Raw genomic sequence first — 18,851 nt, 5'->3', positions numbered from 1 at the left:
CACTGTGTGTCTTACTGTAGGGACCTCTAGTGCCTCGACAGACGAGGACATGGAGACAGAGGCTGTCAATGAGATACTGGAAGACATTCCTGAGCACGAGGAGGATTACCTTGACTCGACTCTGGAAGATGAAGAGATTATTATTGCAGAGTACTTGTCCTACGTAGAAAATATAAAGTCAGCAGCGAAGAAAAACTAGTGAACAAAGAAGTACTAAGTTTCTGCTTATAAATTCTGTCATTATGAAAAGTCTCCTGCAGGTCTTCCTTTTGTTCTTGCTTTTCATCTGATTTTGCTGCAAGCGTGCTTCCTCCTCTGGGTACAGGAGGGGCAGCTGGGGACCCTCATAGGCAAGGCCTGCGGGGGCCAGAGGCTGGTCATGGGGAAGGCACTGCCTGGCTCCGCAGCCTGCTCTGCTTTCCCCTCTGCCTTCAGGTGTGCACCCTAACTCTGCCCTTTGCTTGATTTTTCACCCAGTAGGAAGCAGGCTTGCTGCTGGAGAAGAGGGTGTCCCAGGAAGGTCTCGGGGGAAGGGGAGCGGCAGGGAGTGTGACCAGACCTGTCTCCTCTTCCTGTCACCTGCCTCCTGGGCAGCTTTTTGCTGTGCCTGCTGCTGAAGCTGTGGCCTCCCAGCCACGGTGTGGGCCCTGCTCCCCCCGCGTGCTCCCACACCACCGTCCCTCCTGCCCCACGGTCAGCCTTTACATCTCCGTTCCAAGTGCTGTGGGGCATAAAAATGAGGCACGGGCTGCAGTAGCCAGATGAAAATGTGGCAGACGCCTTTATCCTGAAATGTCAGTGTTTTGTGGTCTCAGTTCTGCAAAATATGCACTTGAAATTCAAAGCTGAAAATCAGACTTTATGTATTCAAAATTCCTCATAAAAAATCTTTTATTAAATGGGAAAGTTTTAAATGCTAACCAAAGCAACTTATTTTTAATTAACATTTATAGACTCTGCTGTCATAGGGAACTCGCTGTTAGCCAAGAGACCTATCAGAGATTTAGAAATATTTTCCCAAGATTTTGGTGGGGATCTTTGTTGTAGCTTATGACAGAAGACTCCCTCAAGCTGTGTGGTCAGCCCTCTGTCGGCTTTAATAACTTCTCGCCATGCCGCGTTCATCTGGAGTGTGTGCTAGGGGAACACCCGGCACCCAGGGTGCAGCTGGCAGCTGCCAGGTGGGGAGTGGATCAAGTGCCAGGCATGTTCCCTAAGACCCTTCTAAAAGCAGCCAGAACACTCTGACGGCAGAATGGGCCACATGCTGCCATCAGGTCTGACTGCGGAGGCTGCACTGCAGTCTGGTTTGGAACGTGGGAATCTTGTCTTTCTCTTTCAATGAATGGTACTGATGGAAATAAACAGTGGAAAATACACTCGGGAGTTGTCAGCCTTACTGCAGGAAATTCTGCGCGCTCTGGGTTTTACCTGTTGAGAGGGTCCTGGTGACCTGGGTTTTCGTTTCCATTGCAAGTGTTGTGAGGAATGGAAAGCTGTGCTCAGAAGCAGTGGCGAGCTGGGGTGTTGCTCAGTGGGGTGCCCTTGCCAGCATGCACACAGCCCTGGGTCTGACCCCCCACAGCCATGGTCTCGTGAAAGGCAGAGCTGTGCTGATGCGAGGGAGCAGCCCTCAGCCAGGGGTGTGAAGTGGACCTGCAGGGCTTATGTGGGGAGCGGCCACCAGCTGAGGATTTGGTCCCAGTCGTGGCTTCTGGCTTCCTGTTTTAATGCCGATGGGAAAGCCGGCCCTGGTTTTGTTGTGTGTCACAAGAGAGCTGCAGGAAGCCTGCTCCGAGGTGGCCAGCACTGCAGAAGCAGCCAGCAGCTGAGACCCAACCTGGGCCTCGCCGGGCAGTGGCTGCAAGAGTGGAAGTGAGGCTGGAGGGACAGAGGCCTGCTACCAAGTGGTTCTGGGAGGGCTCTCCTTGAAGGGTCAGCAGAAAGGAGAACATTGCAGGCCTGGTCAGGTGAGATCCCAGCCAGGGTGGCAGGCTGAGTGTGGCGTGTTTGTGGGCTGGAGAGGGTTCTGGACCCACCAGGAGGCGTGTGTGGGAAAAGAGTGAGGGTCTAAGGATTGCCGAGTCCAGTCAGCCCAGAAAGGTGGGTAGGGGCTGGCCAGAGGTGAACACCAGGTGGGTAGGGGACCTAGGGCAGCGCAGCGCAGATGGGGAGGTCAGCCTGAGGCTGTGCAGTGCAGTGACGTGCTGGACCTGGCCAGGTGTCCTTGATGCTGACCACTTGTCAGATTCTGTCTGCCTTTGGCCCTGGTAATACCACCACACCCTGTCCCTATTTTCCTGCCCAGATGCCCTGTTTTGTCCTCCCCTCAGCCAACTGAATCGATTGATCAAAGGCGAACACCTGATTTTTGGTTCTTGTGGCAGTGTTGGTATCAAACCCAGGGCCTCACAGGGGCAGGGCAAGCGCTTACCACTGGGATACACTGCTGTTTCTGGTTCCTCCCTTTTTTCAGAGCATCTGACAGACTGCACACTCTGTGTCTCTGCATGTTGGAGCTGGGGACATCAGTGCCAGCCTGGGACTTGCTCCCTCCGGCGCTACCTGGTGGGGACTCACAGTGGTTCTCTGCCTGTGCTTCCTGAAACTTCATTTCAGTCCTGATGGCTCCCAGAGTGGACATGTGTGTTCAAGCCCACCCAGAGAACAGCACTGGCCCTATTCTGAGGTCTCCTGCTTGACTGCTGGTCATCAAGAAGCCTGACTTACTGGGGGCTGGGGAGGCTCTGGTTCCTGGGATTTGCAGGTTTGACCTGGAGCATCATCACGGATGTGCCTCACTGCCCTTGTCCCTGTGGGGGGTCCCCCTCAGGCCTGGCCATCTTGGAGAGCTGGTGCGGCCTGTGGCACGGCAGACTTTGCCGAGCAGCACCTGTGCACTGAGCAGGGAGGTGCCCATAGCGAGATGCTGCGCTCTTAATGACAGACACTGTCACCTGCAGCTGCTCTCCCTACACTAGGCACCACCAAGGGGTAAGAGCTGTGGGAAGACCCCCCATGGATTCAGGCCAGAAGACGATGGGCGCTCCAAAGCAGTGGCACCTGCTGTCAGCTGGAGAGGCTGAAGAGCCGTCCTGGGCCCTGGCCTTTCCCACAGCCCCTTCCCCAGGAGCAGTACTGCTGGCAGCCCCTCACCACGGGCAGGGGAGGTGGCCCAGGCTGGGTGTGTGTGGTGGAGCTCAAAACAGGACACACTCGCGCTTCGAGCTTTACAGGGTGTATATTTGAGTTCTTCATGAGGGTCCTCAGGACACAATTTGCCAGAACAATTTGCCAAAGTAGAAATGTCCTCATTTCCTCTCAGCAGGAAGGGGCCAGCCATACGAGGTTTCTAGAAGTTTCCAGAGCTTGGGGGCATCGGACTGGAGTCCTCAAGAGTTGGGAGGGTTTCAGAGGAGGCCAGATGACAAGGTCTTAGCTCAGGAGGTAGGGACAAAAAGGAGCCTCCCCCAGGGGAAGGGAGCCATCCCCCAGGGCAGGTATACACCTCCTCATCCCAACACGTCACCTGCAGCTGAGGCTCGGGAAAGTCCAGGAGCAGAGACCAAGGCCTGCCTCCGTGCGCCTGGGCTTGGGCACCACCTGCTGTTCTCAGGCAGCCTGCAGCCGTGTGTCCGGGGCACAGGCCACCTTGTTGCTGAACAGGCGTGACAGGCTGCGCTTGGCTGCTGGCCTGCGAGGCGTGGGTGGCGGGGCCCGGAGACCACGTATGTCCCAGAGGCGCAGCGTGCCATCATGGGACACAGTGTAGAGCACCTGGCCATGCACCTGCAGGCAGGCGGGTGGGCTGTCAGACTCAGGACTCCCCCAAATACAGGGCAGGACACCAGGCAGAAACCACCACATCTGGAGGGCCTCTGCTTTGTCCCCAGGGGCAGTCTGGCCAGGCCCAAGCACCCTCCCTCCCCAGCAAGTTACTGAGTCCCCAGGAGCTGGGCAGGGAGGCTCCTACCTGCAGGCAGTTGATGACAAAGCTGTGGCCCCGGAACACCCTCTGCAGCGCTCCCGACTGCACGTCAAAGGCCCGGGCGCAGGCATCCCCACTGCCCGTGAATACTGTGGACACACAGCAGCGCACTGTCGTGCCCAGCTGCCAACTTCTCCCAGAGCACAGGGGCAGGTGCTGACCAAGGCGCCTGACCAAGGCGCACCTCTCTGGGGTTCTCTGGTGTTGGGCATCTGTCCCTTACCCACATCCTTCCTGTCTCCACTCACCTAGTCCCGGCTTTTATTTTGTTTTATTTTTTTGGTACTGGGGCCTGCCTCACAGGGTGGCCAAGGTTCTAGAGGGAAGCAGCAGAGCCTCCAAAAGGAACCTGAGCTCCTTCTACAGACCTGAGGGGCGGAGACCCCCTCCCCCTCCCCGTCTGCAGCTGCCTCTGCAGGGCTGGTGGCTGCCACGCCCTCCTTGGCTTCAAGTGGGCCTCGCTGTCCCCCAAGTGGCCCTGTCCCTCATTAGGGCCTCCCAGGGTAAGGTCCCACTCCCAGGGCCCTTTGGTGAAGCTGGCCTCTCTGCCTGGTGTGCTCAGGATGGTCCTCACGGCCAGCAGACTCTGTCCCCTGCTCCACCCCGCACCTGCTCCCACAGGGACCAGTCAGTACTCAGTCTGCCTTCTGAGAAGCGCCCGGCCTTCTGGGCTCACTCAAGTGCTCCTCTGACTCCTGGCCGGGAGAAGCCTCTGCCTGTCTGGCTCCCTCTCGGGTTTCCCCCCAGTGTAACTTAGCCTCACAGTTCTCCAGCTTGAAGGAGCAGCAGCGTCACCTGGAGGGCCTGTCCCAGGCTTCTGATGTAGCAGGTAGCACCTGGGACTCTCCATTTTTAACTAGGTCCAGGTGATGCCTTTGGTTGGGGACCACACAGAGAATTCAGCCTGGAGGCTGGACGCCCCAGGAGCGACCCTGGCACTAAGGCAGACGCTGGGAAGCACCAGGTCAGGGGAGGAACCAAGCCAACAGGGTCTGGGCGGGAGCAGGTAACTACTGTGGGCTGCTGGGCCCTGGAGAGGCTGAGCCACCTGGGAAGCAAGAGCCCCATGCCATTTTATCTGCCACTCCCACTGGCCACCCGCCAAGGGGGCTCTTTGGGGTGTTGACTCCCAGCATCCAGAGGTGCTGCAGCAGGATCCCTCCCAGGGTGCAGGTCCAGTGCCTCCCGCTCACCCGCAGCCAGAGCCTGACCGAAGTGCACCTCTCTGGGGCTCTCTGGTGTTGGGACGTCTGTCTCTTGTCCACGTCCTTCCTGCCTCCACTCGCCTAGTCCCGGCTTTTATTTTATTTTATTTTTTTGGTACTGGGGGCTGAACTTGAGTGCTTTACTGCAGAGCCACATCTCCAGCCATTTTTATTTTGAAACAGGGTCTTGCTAAGTGGATGAGGGTCTCGCTACATTGCCAAGGCTACTCTCAAACTCGTGATCTTCCAGCCCCAGCCTCCCAAGTCACTGGGATTACACAGCGCCCAGCCTAGCCCATCCTTTCTGTTAAAGCTGCAGGGTGGTAGCTGGCTGCAGAAGATGCACCCCTTTGTTCCTCCCTCCTCTTCTTCCTTCCCACCAAAAACATGACATGATGGCTGGTGCTTCAGCAGCTATCTTGAACATGATGCTTCATTAAAGCTAGAAGACATGTGCAAAGAATGAAGAAGCAGCCGACAGAAGGATCGAGGTGCTGAGGACCCTGTGGAGCCACCCACACCAGCCAAGGCTGCTGGCCTCTCTTACCCGAGAGAAAAATAATCGCTACCTCACTTAAACCTCTATTTTCCGTGTCTCCTCTCATCTGCAGTTACACCTACGGCCAAGGGAGGCCAAGCCCACGGGCCCTCGAATCTGGCGGGTTTCAGGGGGTGTTGCTGTCTCACTTGAAGCCTTAGAATGTGTCCTTGAGACATGCTTTGACCCCAGGACCTCTGAACATGCAGTCTCCCCACATGCTTGTGAAGGTGAGGAGTCCCCCATTCTGTGTTGGAATTTCTTTGAAAAAAACAGAAGGAGAAGGAGAAGAAAAAGCAGCAGCAGCCGCTGGAGGAGCCGGTGCACGGGGAAGGCTGGGTGGCTGGCTTTGGGCACCACAGCCAAGGCCAGTCGCTGAGGGGAAATGACGCAGGCAGAGACAGGCAGAGGGGACAAGCCAGGAGGAATGCAGGAGGAGCTCGCAGGGGGCCTCGCCAGCTGGGGCACGTGGCAGTGCGGGGACAGGTCACTTACGGGTGCCCGCGTGGTACTTGAGGGTGCTCACGCTGTGTCTGTGGGCTGGGAAGGTGCACACGTGCTCCCCCTCGTGTGCCAGCCAGCACTTGGCAGTCCTGTCCGCGCTGCCCGAGTACAGGAGCCGGTCCACCAGCTGCAGGAGGAGCAGGAGGTCAGCTGCCGGGCACGCCGGCCTCCGCAGGGCTGGCAGAGCCTCCGGGAGGGGGGACCCACCAAAGCCGTGGCCAGAGAGGCCCCAGCCCTGCTGAGGTCCCTGGGCAGGAGGGAAAGGGAGGCGGCTGGCTGGGCCCCGAGCAAGGCCAGGCCCCAGGGAGTGCACTGGGCTTTGGACCCGGAGGGGAGACCACGCTCTAACCTCCTGAGCCAAAGTCAGCAAGGCCTCTGCAGTTGCCTGTCCCCCTCCAGCCCTGAGCGGGCCAGACACTCCTCACACACCTGCTTAGATACGGTCCCTCCTGGGTTCAGACCTGCCTCTGCTCCTTACGAGGCCGGACAAGTGACTCATTCCCTCGGAGCCCCTGCTTTCCCTCGTGTGACTGGGAAAGATCATCCCTGCCTCAGAAGGTGGCGCTGAGGACAAACACGGGGCACAGCGCACACGGAGCCTGGCGCTGGTCTAAACATGCGGCCAACACTTCACCCCAGATGCAGCAGCACCTCTGCCACAGCCTGCAGGAGATCATTCCCCTATGGCTCTTCAGTGTCCCTCAAAGGGCACACGTTCAAGGTTTAGTCCCCAGCTGGTGGTGCTGCTGGGCGGTGGTAGGACCTTTAGAAGGTGGGGCCTGGTAGATGGAGGTTAGGTCTCTGCACGCGTGCCCTGGAAGGGGATGGTGGACACTGGCTCCTCCTCTCTCTCTTCCCTTCCTCTGCCACGAAGAAAGCAGTCTCCTCTGCCACTTGCTCCCACTATATTGTACTGTGCTGCCACAGGTCCAAAGCAATATGGCCCAGTGACCAAGGACTGAAACTTCTGAAATTGTGAATCAGAATAAAACTTTCCTCCTCCTAAGGTGATTTTCTCAGGTGTTTTGTCATAGCAATGAAAAACTTAACATACCAGCTATCTTCAAAATGTCTCTCTCTCTCTCTCTCTCTCTCTCTCTCTCGGCAGGTACTGGGAATTTAACTTAGGGTCTTTCTACCATGGCACCTGTTACCAGCTCTTTTTAGTTTTTATTTTGAGACAAGGTCTTTCTAAGTTGCTAAGGCTATTCTCAAACTTGTGATTCTCTTGCCTTAGCCTCTTGAGTTGCTGAGATTACAGGTGTGTGTCACCACATGTGGCTCTTGGGGCAAGAGCTGACACCTGCTGACACCTTGGCCCCTCCAAGTCTGGCCCAGACCCCTCAAGCACAGTCAGAAGCTGAGGGTTGAGCTTCAGAACTTGGGGGTTTGTTGAGAGGTTTGCCCCTGGCCCCCAAACCTGTGAATGTGAACTTATTTTGATGTTGGGTCTTTAAGGAGTTGATTTAAGTTAAAATAAGGCCAAGGGTCATCGGGGTGAACCCTAATCCAATTGGACTGGTCCTGTAAGAGACCAGCACGCAGCCACGCTGAGAACAGGGAGAGAGGCCTCCGAGGACCCAGCCCTGCGACCCCTGATCTCACACGTCCAGCCCCCATCCATGGCACCTTCCTGCCGCCCGAGCTGGCCAGCACAGGAGCAGGGCAGCTCAGAGGACGCAGGGCCTCCCTGGCAGCTGGGTGGGCAGCGGCCAGGCGGGTCTCACCTCCAGACAGATGACAGAGCCCTGGTGTTCCCGGAACACGCGCAGCTGCCCCCCGCTCAGGATGTCCCAGGCGCGGATGGTGGCATCGGTGCTGCCAGTGAAGGCCGTGCGGCCAGGCGCGTCCAGAACCAGGCACAGCACGGCACCCGTGTGGCCCCGCAGTGTCTGGTGGCAGCAGCCACTGGCTACCTGCCACACCTTGGCTGTGCCGTCCGTGCTGCCGGTCACCAGGAGCCCCCCAGCCATGGCCTCCTCCAGGTGGGGTGTGCCGGGGACCTCCCAGGGGCTGGAGTGGGCCAGCGTGAGCACGCAGTTGCGGTGGCCCCGGAGCTCCCGGGACGCCTGCCCGTCGTCCACAGTCCAGACGCGAGCTGTCCGGTCGTAGGAGCCGCTGAAGAGTTGGTTGTTGGCAACGAGGATCCTGGGGCAAGAGGGTCAAGGTCAGGGCCAGGAGGCCCACGGCTCTGGCGGGCTGCCTTGGCACTGCAGCTGGACAGCCTCCTGCTCTCTGCCTGACGACACCCTCACCTGCCGAGGTTCAGCTCAAAGCCCAACTCCAGGAAGCCACCAAGACCCCCTGAGACGCCCCCTGACCGGATCCCTTCCCTGCGCAGAGCCACCTGCTGGCCTGGCCTCCACCCACAGCAGGGACCAAGGCTCCGACTTGGACCCTTCCAACTCTCCACGCGGCTCCACACAGTCATGAAAGAGGGGAGTGGGAGATGGGGACGGGAGGTGGGGTGCCACCCTTCCAGTTTGCCCAGAGCTGAAGGGTTTCTGGGGACACAGGCCTTTCCATTTAAAGTCAGGAACTAAGAGGACAGCTGGCCACCTCGCTGCAGGGCCACTGGAGAGTGAGAGCTCTGGAGAGGCTGGCGGCTGAGGAATTCCACACGTCCACCCTGACACTGGCTGCAGGGTGCCCAGGGTGACAAGCTGCAGCAGGCAGGGTGGGCCCCTGTGTCAGCTGTCACAGTGGCCCCATGCAGGTGACACTGCAAGCTCCAGGTCACAGCCCTTATGGGTTTCCTGGCACACAAAGGGCCGGGGAGCAAGGAGAGCCTTTTCATGCAGTGGACCTGGCTGGCCTCAGGACAGGAGGGGAGGCCTCCGGAGGCAGCAGCCATGATTTATGGTCATTTTGCTGAATGCTGAGAAATTCTTTCCAGAAAAACACCGTTTGTCTTTGGTTCAGAACTTCACACGTAACTTCACAGGGCCTGTTTACACTCCAGCTTTAAGCCCCGTGCGCCAGGGAGGCCACAAAGGCCTGAGGCCCTGCCTCTAGTCCGAATGGGGCACATCCCTGCAGGCGTGGGACCAGGACCTGCCAGGGGTCAGGACTCTTCCTGTCTCAGGACCGGAAGGGGGTGGCCTTGGGGTGCTGGGGCGGGGTAGCCGATTCCTGCCCCAGTTGGCACCGGGGAGGGATGCCAGGCCACGGAAGGGTCAGTGTTCCCAAAGCTCACACACGGCCACTCTCTGAAAACATGGGAGGCACTGGATCCCAGGTCCTCACTCGTGGCTCTCACCCACTGGACGCACAGTTACTTAATCACACAGGCATTGACCTGAGCCGTGGGTTGAGCACAGCCTCCGATGGACAATGGTGTGAGCGTGGGGGTGTGGGTGTTTGTGCACGTGGTGCGTGTCTGTCTGCAGGGTACACACTGTGCGTGCATATCTGCACGTGTGCATAGGAGTGCCTGTGCTGGGTCATGTTTGTGTGTCCATATGACTGCGTGCTGCATGCTTGTGTACTTGAGTACAAGTGTGTGCTTGTGTGCATTGTATGCACGCACAGGAAACTAAACAGGCAGAGCGTAATTTCCACCTCTCACTGTCGAGCGCTCCTTCTGAGTCAGCAGCCCGAGCACACTCTGGTCCCTGAGGGCATGGCCTCCACACATTTCTTCAATGACACCTTCTTCCTCAGGACAGAGTGCTCAGAGCCAGCCTCGCTGTAAGACAAGACCTGGGTTCTCCCTCCAGCCTCTCCTCCGCCACCTCCCTCTCTTGGCAGCGGATCGGCCTCCCACCTCAGGAGAAGGAGGGGACAACACTGTGGTGCGGGAGGCAGGGCTGGCATCCCACGCGGGGCCTCCAGATTGGCCCGCCCACTGCCCGCTGCCCACGGCCACACCGGCTGGTCCTTCTCCTCAGGGATGCTGCCTGCACACCCTGGCGGCCAGCTGCTCCCACCGTGGCTCTAGGTCCGGAGCAGCTGGACCGTCCGCCTTGCCCCTCTTTCCCACCAGCTGCTAGAAGCCCAAGCAGTGGCCTGGGTCGGGTCGCTCTGGCTGCTCACCTCCTCTCCTCTGTGCCTGCCGGGCCCCTCCCAGGCAGGGCCCCTCCTGCCCACGTGGCTGAGGGCCATGGTGCCAAGTCTCCCTGAATCAGGCATGACCTCGGGAGCCTGGGGCGGCCATCACAAGTTAAGCAAATAGTATCAAATTGATCTGATCAGCAGGGGAGTTTCCCCTGCTCAGCTCCAACCCAAGTTCAATAAGGAAAGGAAAAGTCAAACTTGAGCAGGGGAGGTGGAGACTTTCCACAGCCACATAGAAAGGCGGGGCTCAAAAACATCCCAACTGCTTCTTCAGAACAATCTGCATGTCCCCCCCAACCCTTGGTCCACCATCAAGTATCAGTTCAGCGCTTTCCTCCTTGTCCCCATCTGTGGACACTGGAGCTCCAACACCCCTCCTGGCACCCAGCAGGTGCGGGCATGTGCCCAGCTCCGGGGTGGGGGCAGACAACGCAATGTGTTGCTGATGCTCTTCCTCCTCCAGACCCCGCACAGCCCCGGGCAGAGCCCTCAGGCCAGGGTGCACCTCTGTCTTGGGTCTCCCTTGCTGGGGCTACTGTCCACACGGAGTTCTCCAGAGAACCTATGTTCCCCAAGGGCCAGGCCCTATGACTCTGTCCCCCTCAGCCTGGCCAACAAGACTCAGCCCAAGCCCCCAGGCCAAGCTGACCTGTTCACGATGGACGTGTGTCCTCGGTACACCTGCAGGCACTGCCCGGTCAGCACGTCCCACCTCCTGATGGTGCAGTCGGCGCTGCAGGTGAAGGCAGCCTCCTCCTCCAGCTGGCAGAAGGTGACGTAGCTCTCGTGTCCTGCAGAGGAGGGGAGAGGGCCCGGATGGAGCTCCTGCTTCTCTTCCAGTGAACAGGACCTGCCATTCTCCACTCACTGACCTGGCTATGTCCTCCCACCTGTCCACGCCTCCATTCCCTCACCTGAAATGGGAACAGCATCAATGCCCACCCCACAGACCACTGTGCAGACTGAGTTTCAGTGGCAGCCTCTAGCAGATGCTGCGTGTGGGTTTCCTCCTACACTCAGGCAGAGATACTGTGGTAAGCCTGGGCTCCCCAAGTTGCTGGGTGCTGAACACGCCTTGGAACCTGTCACCTGACTCAGAAAAGGTTCTTTGCAGATATGATTAAGTTGGAGAACTGACTTGGGGAGGCTGTCCTGGATAATCTGGGTGGGCCCTAGATGCTGTCAGAAGCATTCTTATAAGAGAGGGAGAGGGCTGGGTGCAGTGGTGCACGCCTGTAATCCCAGCAGCTTGGGAGGTTGAGACAGGAGGATTGCAAGTTCAAAGCCAGCCTCAGCGAAAAGCAAGACGCTAAGCAACTCAATGAGACCCTGTCTCTAAATAAAATACAAAATAGAGCTGGGGGTGTGGCTCCGTGGATGGGTGCCCTGAGTTCAATCTCTAGTACCCTCCCCCACCAAAAAATAAGAGGGAGAAGGAGATTTGACACACCAAAGAGAAGAAGGCCATGTGGGGGCAGAGAAAGCAGCCTATGTGGCCACAGAAATGCCAGCCTTCACCAGACACTGGAAGAGGCAAAGAAAAGATTGTCCCCTACAGGTTTCAGAGGGCATATGGCCTGCTGACCCCTTGATTTGTCCCAGGGACATTAACTTCAGGATTCTGGCTTCAGGAACCGTGCAAGAATAAACTGCAGCTGTTCAAGGCACCAACAATCTCCAAGGCACTGCCATAATACGGGGACAAAGAAGACACACTCCAGCCTTCCAAGAGCACCCCCAGCCTGGAAGGAAGGTCATCGGGTGAGGCCTGTGGCCAAGGGGCTCAGCAGGGACAGTGGCTGAACCAGCTTCCCCGGGGCAGAGGCCTGAGTGCTAGGGCCAGAGGATCTACACGGGGAGATGGAGTCAGGGACAGCAGACGGACATGGGCTGGCCCTGCATCCGGCCCTCAGGGGCCCCTGCTAGGTAGCGTGATGACCCCCTGTGTTCATGCCCGAGCCATTGTCAAGCAGGCCTGGGGCCCTTGGGGGATTTGCCCAGGATGATGCTAGTCCTTCAGGTAAGGTGCTTCCACCGGGGAAAACAGCTGTTGAAAACGAGGACATCTGAGAGGAATCGGGGACCAAAACCAACAGAACCAAAGGAAGGTCCCACACAGCGGAGCCAAGGAGTTAAAGCACTCACGTATTTGGGGGGTGCACTTATTACATTAGGATCTCATTTTAAGAATTTTTAAATCTTATTTTAAATTAAATTAAACTTATAAACCAGACGCGGTTAGTGAGTGGCACGATCTTTACTCCACGGAACTACAGCCACCAAACCAGGGCTGCCAAAGACCCGGAATGGTTTGATGATATTTTAAAACCTTGTTCAGATGGCTGGGGCCCGGCAGACAGGGACTTCAGGGTGCTGTTAAGCTCATTCTTTCTTTTCTTTTCTTTTCTTTTGTCCTGGGCACAGGCTGAGTTACTTTTGGAAGAAGTCAACTTCCTGGGTTCTAAGAAACAGAATTACAAAAAAAAAAAAAGTTTTCCAGTCTTCTTGGAGCACACACACCACGCTGCTCCGAAAACAACGTAGGAATTAAGGAAACACTTGAAGAAGTGGCAGATAATGTTTCCCTTAAAATACACATTGGTGAAAAGTCGAGGGCAAAATGGGTTTGGCCAAACACAGCGAGGCTCTTGCCAGCTCCACAGAGTTTATAAAGTCCTTTCAGACTGTCAACAAACTTTCCCTAAGACGAGATTGTCCCAGTCTTCCTGCTGCCACCATGGGGGATGGGTACAGCCCCCAGCCTCAGGGTCCCCGAGGGCCAGGAACACCCCAGAATGGGAGGGCAGTCAAGGGACACCAAGGTCACCCAGGTGCTGCACACACCAGCCCCCTGAGGACCCTGGACACAGCTAGCTGAGGCCAAAGGAGGCCAGAGGGAGGCTGAGGCATTGTGCCAGCTGCTCCCGGCCCATCAACAGGAAGGCAGAGGGCAGGGCGAGTCCAAATGAACCCCAGGAAAGCAGGTGAGAGCCAAGCACAGCTGGTGAGCAAGGGCACCTGCGCTCAAGCCACCAGACCAGGACTGCCGCAGACCTGAGGTGTGGGACAGCCTTACGACGGTGGAGGGAAAAAAGGGACAAGAACACAGACTGCAGATCCGTAAATACGTAAATGCACACGAAGAAGACGGGAGGAGACGGGACTGAAAGGGCCCAAGTGCTTGTTTCCTTTGGGGTTTTTGTAGGGCGGGGGCTCTCCACCACTGAGCTACAGCCCAGCTTCTAAGGTTTTCAATGTAAAAATCCTCTGAACCCGAGCCAGGCTGACCAATGCCCTCAGTCATCTGCCTTCCGCCAGCAGAGGCTGCCACAGTGGTCAGGGCTCTGCTGTGAACGAGCCCCCTCCAAGCACTCACCCCACATCTGAAAACACACCGTTTGGGTCACATGTCAGAGTCTGCCAGCAGAGGGGCCTGGGATGCGCTGAGCACATCCCCCAGAGGCGCCACTCTGCTGTGCGGCCCTGACCCCCTTGACCAGTATTCCACAGACCCAGGCCTGTGGGGTCACCCCAGGGGGCAGGAGGAAAATATGCACACCAGATCCTGAGCCCATCATACCCCCAGGGACCTCAGTGCCTTGGCCTTCAGCTGTTGGAATTACGCAGAATAAGCAAAAACGCCAAGCTAAAAATAAATATTTTTGAAGGATGAAGAATGCAGATAAGATGCAGCTATTATGTTCAAAAGAACACACTAAGGTCCAGGGTTTTCTGCCAAGGTAGCAGCCCTTCCCACCTCCCTGAGCACCCACATGCTGACAGGAGTCTGGGGGCAAGCTGCTCTCTCCCTGCTCAGTGAAAGCAGCCCAGAGGGCCTGGCTGGGGACCCCCACCTGGCGTGTGCCCTGACTGTGTGAAAGGAAGCCTTCTGTCCTCAGTATTCCAGCACTAAACAACAAAGCAACCGGCCACTCCAGCAGCCACCAGGAGATAGGGATGGCACTGTGCTCTTGACATTACCCAGCTGTCTGTGGCACCTGTCCACTGGCCAGAGTTAACTGTCCCTGTCCTTGAGTCGTGGACTTCAAGGAAGTCCTATCCTTCCATTTCCAGATGGGTTCAGACACCCACGGTCCTCGCACAGGAGATGCTCTCCTTAGCCCTGACCCAGAGGGCCCGCAGGCTGTCTGTACCCCTCTAACCAAGTCACCCCATCCTTGCAGAAGTCCTCTCTACAGCTGTCTGGAGGCGACTGTGCCCCCGCAGAAGAGGAGGCAACAGCCCTGTTGGTACTTGCACTGTGCCCAGCCTCTCTAGCATCCTTCTCTTAGACGCTCTTGAGTTACCTGCTCCTGGGGGCCAGGCCCCCACTCACACAGCCATAGCGCCTCATGTCCTCTGGGGTGAGGCTGAACACAGAGGCACAGGGCTGCAGCTGAAAGGAACACTGACAAAGCCACTGGTAGTACATCTGCCAACCCCTGCTGGGGACCCAGGACGGCTGCAGCCTGGGCCTCCTGGACTGCTGTGGTGGGTTCAGGCCCCCAGGCCCCCAGTTGCTGGCCAGGCTGCCCACATCTGGTCACCCATGTGCAGCAGGGCTACTCCTCCCAATGTAATCTGCAGCCAGGCCATGGCCCTCCCACAACCTCCCCCAGGCTCTCCTGCCTCCCTCTCTGCCTCAACTGGCACCCCCAGGGCGCCCACCACCCCCGACAGTGGTCTCCAGAGCACTGAAGGATGAATTAAGCACGGGTCTTGTACCTCAGACAGACTGTGTTCTGATGGAATTCTCCCTGACCCAGGCAAAGCGGGTGTTGTTTGTGCTTGAGCGCCTTCCCAGCGAGCCCCCGTGCCCTTCTAAACATTATGTCTGAATGGTATGCACAAGGAAAAAAGTGCACCTCATCTCCTCAGCCATCTTCCTGCCCATTCCACCTCTTCTGCTTTCCCTGGTCCTCTGGGAGTCTCACCTCGTGTCTTTGCTTCTGCTCTACCTGAGGCCCAGGCACCCTCTTCCCCTGAACCCATCAAACATGACCCTGGCTCATGGAACACACTGGGAATGGCAGGAAGTGTGTGGAGTAGCCTCGTGGCCTGGAAACGACAGGCTTAGTCCCTTACTCAGCAGGAACAGGGCAGGACAGGTACTGCCATTTTAGGAAATGCAGTTCATCTCTTTCATCCAACAAAGTGCTCCCAAGAAGTAGACACCCACTGCATAAAGTGAAAAGGAGAGGGCCCACGGATAACTTCAGTCCGAGCAATTCTCTTTACAGAATTAAGCCTTCTTCTTCATTGTAAGCTCATCAACTGCATTGGAAAGCCCAGTTCCATTAAGAGTTGAACGTGAGCTGAGTATGGTGGTGCAGGCCTGTAACCCTAGCAACTCCAGAGCTAAGGCAGGAGGATGGCAAGTTCAACGCCAGCCTCAGAAACTTAGTGAGGCCCTAAGAAATTTAGTGAGATCCTGTCTCAAAATAAAAAATAGAAAGGGCTGGGGAAATAGCTCAGTGACAAAGCACCCCTGGGTTCAATCCACATTCCTCCTACACACACACAAAAAGAGGTAAACATGGTCATATGTGGGGAGCCCAGCAAGCCAGTTCTGCAGGTCTGCAGCTCTTCTGGGGCCCCTAAGAGCAATGACAATGACCCCAGAAAGCCCCCATCCCACAGAAAACAGCCCTCGCTCTTTGTGCCCATTCCACTCCTTGATCCCAAATCCTCAAGCTCTGAACACTGAAAACTTCTGGTCCCCTGACCACCCTCCGCTGCTGAGAATAAAACAAGAAGCCCATCTTCAGAGGAAATGCTCATGGCACAGTCACCAACCCTAACCTTCTGCCCAAGAAATCCAGGCACGACCAACTGACAGGTTTTAATTTGGAGGCTTCTGTAAGCTTAGAGCTGCACAAGGGGCTAGCCCCGGGCAGGACTGAAGATATGCCTGGATCTGCAGGCAGCACTAAGGACCAGGGCCCCTCTGGCTTGCCACCCAGCCTGGGCACAACTTCCCCTGCAGTGGTGCCCCAGTACAGGTTCAGCCACACAGCAGGAAGAAGCCCTCTCTGCCCTGAGCCAGGCGTGAGACTGGGACAAGTCTGGTAGCACACTGGACCTTGGGGGTGTTGAAGACAGCACCCGCCCCATGGGGCAGAGTCTGGAAATCACTGAGGGGCTCTGTGTGGGGGTAAATAAGTCTGTGAGGACTAACCACACAATAAAGGACACACAGACGTGCATCTATAAGACTTAAAGAATGAAACAAATGTCCAGACATCCTACTAGTCTCTCACCCAGACCAAAACAAACCCTTCAGGAAGAAGGAGCGAACAAGACCTTGCTTTAGTAGGTGAGCACACAAAAGAACTACATTCCTGTAACTCTTGAGGGTCGAATCAGTAAGTAACTTCTCAAGATGAAGATACTCCATCCCCTCTGTCCTCAAAAAAAATTTGAAATGTCAACCTTAATAAGAGTGAAATCAGCCCTTGTAGGAATGGGCTCGGTCCTTTAATTCAACAGTTCTCTGCTTCAGTGGGGATGGCCCTCAATGGGGGCAGGTCAGGCACCCCTCATGGAAAGTAGATAAGCAGCTCTGGGACCACCAAAGTGGGTGTGAAGCCAAAGGTCCAGATGCCCAGCACAGAGCCAAGCACAGGGTGGGCCCTGGAGGCTACAAAGCTGCCCTGGGACAGGCCCGTGTCCACCAGACCAGAACCAGCCTGGAGAAGACTGGAGCTGACCTGGGGAGAAGCCCACCTAGCAAGTGGAGTTCACACAAGGCTCGCTGGCCGCAGGGCTCCCCAGGCTGGCTGTGCATTAGGGCCACCAGAAAGGCCGTTACAAATGCTCATTCTGGGGCTTTACTCATGGGGAGTCACTGGAGCCCGGGCCTGAGACTGCATTTCTGAAACCTCCTCCAAAGAGTCTTACATTTGGGGATAGATACAAGTTGGGTTTAAATTTTCTGACTGATCTCAGCTCTTCCATTTCCAGGTGAGTGCCTCTGTTTGGGAGGAGTGTGTGTGTGTGTGTGTGTGTATGAATGTGTGTGTCTGTGTGTGTGTTTGAGGCCATCTCTCCATTATCCATACCAACTCCCAAATAACCGTTGATCCCAAATTCATTCCTATTGGGCTTTGAAATCTCTACCTTAACTTGTTTTTAACTTGAAAACAGCAGTGTCAGGATCAGCCAGTTTGGAGGCTAACATCCTATCTCAGCTGGAAGGGCTGGGTGGGGCCACCCAGGATTTGCTGATTATGGCAGAAAAGTCCACAGTGATTAAAAAAAAAAAAAAAAGAGCTACACCCCCTGGTGCAGGAAGTCTAAGGCCTTGTGAAGGTTTGTCGAGGGGGACTGCCCAAACTCTGCAGCAGCCTGGCAGCCAGAGTAGAGTGGGACCTCACACACAGTGGTTGCATGGGACTATGTTTACATCACTAAGGGAAGGCCTCCTGATATTTCATCTCCTCCTCAAAAATGCCAAACAGATTGAACGACCACCCTGACCAATCCCACTCCTCACCCTTCCTTTGCAGCAACTGGAAAGAGGCCTTAGAGAGCTTTGCAGGGTGGCCGCAGGGAAGGAGTTCAAATTTCAAGTCGACCCCCACTGCTTGAGCTGCCCTGGGCAAATTAACACAATGGGGAGATGGCACTGTAGCTGCACACCACCGCAGCCGGCCCCCAAAACCCCTTTTGTTACCAAAATGGCCCCAAATAGGAAAAGTTGGCCAAAGGTCACCAGGTCATCCAGCGACCTGGAAAGATCTGCTTCGCAGGGGCAAAGGTGCGAATTCTTTTGTTTGCTGATAGTGTTGGAAAGGTAATGATTTCAAGCAGCCAGCGGACAAGTCATCTTGCCGGCGCGGCGGGCGCCCCTCTGCCCACCGGGCCCCACCCGCACCCGTCCCACCCCAGCATCTCCTCCCGCCCGGTCCGGCGCTCACGAGTCGGGCGCTGGGCCCGGAGGAGCGCTCCTTCAAGTAAGTGAGACGATGGGCTGGGCCGGACTTTTTGAGGAAGGGGTCTGAGAACGAACTTGCTGAGACCCACGGTCTGGGGCTGGGGGCGGGCGGCTAAGAAGGCAGGCAGGGGTCGCGGGCGCGCCGCCGTCGGGTCTACCTTGCAGGAGCGCGCAGCACCGGCCGTCCGCAGTACTCCAGAGCCTGGCCGTGCCGTCCTCGCTGCGGGTCAGCAGGCGCTGCCCATCCGGGCTCAGGCTCAGCCAGTTGATGCCCCCGCGGTGATCCGTGCAGACCCTCAGGGACGACCCGCCGCCCCCCATCCCGCCGGCGGGGCCGGGGACTAGGAGCAGCTGGCTCCGCTAGGGAGGGGCGCTCCGGCGTCCGCGCAGCGGCTCCGTGGGGCCGCATCCGCCCGCGGCCATCGCGGGGTCCCGGGCGCCGACTTCTGCGGGGCTCGCGGCGCCGCGGGGTCAGGTCAGGGGCCCAGCGTCCCCACCGCCCACCGGCCTTCGGCAGGAGGCTGTGCTGAGGCACACGATGGACCCCCGATGGAGTCCCAGGTGCGTGGACACAAAGCCGCCCCTCTCTCTCTGGAATCTGAAGATCCCACCCCGCCCAGCCGG

General features: G+C 57.2%; 2 protein-coding genes across 5 annotated transcripts in view; one reads left to right on the top strand and one right to left on the bottom strand.

Annotated features, from left to right (window-relative positions):
• The window catches only part of Nub1 (negative regulator of ubiquitin like proteins 1), a 31,919-nt gene extending 30,540 nt beyond the window's left edge, over positions 1-1,379 (top strand). Inside the window, exon 15 of the mRNA XM_015493650.2 lies at positions 21-1,379. Coding sequence (XP_015349136.1) covers positions 21-199 — 179 coding nt within the window. The 3' untranslated portion in view covers positions 200-1,379. The remainder of the gene's footprint in view (positions 1-20) is intronic.
• Positions 1,380-3,222: 1,843 nt separating this feature from the next.
• Positions 3,223-18,845, bottom strand: Wdr86 (WD repeat domain 86). Of its 4 annotated transcripts, none has more exons than XM_048786689.1 (7): positions 18,386-18,845; positions 17,787-17,887; positions 10,941-11,082; positions 7,963-8,383; positions 6,227-6,362; positions 3,974-4,077; positions 3,223-3,789 (listed from the first exon to the last, which is right to left on the bottom strand). In XM_048786689.1, exons 1-7 carry the CDS (start codon positions 18,634-18,636, stop codon positions 3,613-3,615), a joined length of 1,332 nt encoding a protein of 443 aa, XP_048642646.1. In that variant the 5' UTR covers positions 18,637-18,845; the 3' UTR covers positions 3,223-3,612. The 4 variants fall into 4 exon arrangements, with proteins under 4 accessions (XP_048642646.1, XP_048642648.1, XP_015349139.1 ...); XM_048786691.1 differs by lacking the exon at positions 17,787-17,887 and adding an exon at positions 12,621-12,752; XM_015493653.2 differs by lacking the exon at positions 17,787-17,887.
• Positions 18,846-18,851: the final 6 nt, after the last annotated feature.

This window comes from Marmota marmota, unplaced genomic scaffold (assembly GCF_001458135.2).
Source record: "Marmota marmota marmota unplaced genomic scaffold, marMar, whole genome shotgun sequence".
NCBI classification, from domain to species: Eukaryota; Metazoa; Chordata; class Mammalia; order Rodentia; family Sciuridae; genus Marmota; species Marmota marmota.
Note: the sequence above shows the minus strand (reverse complement) of the source record. Positions and strands in the feature narration are given on the sequence as shown.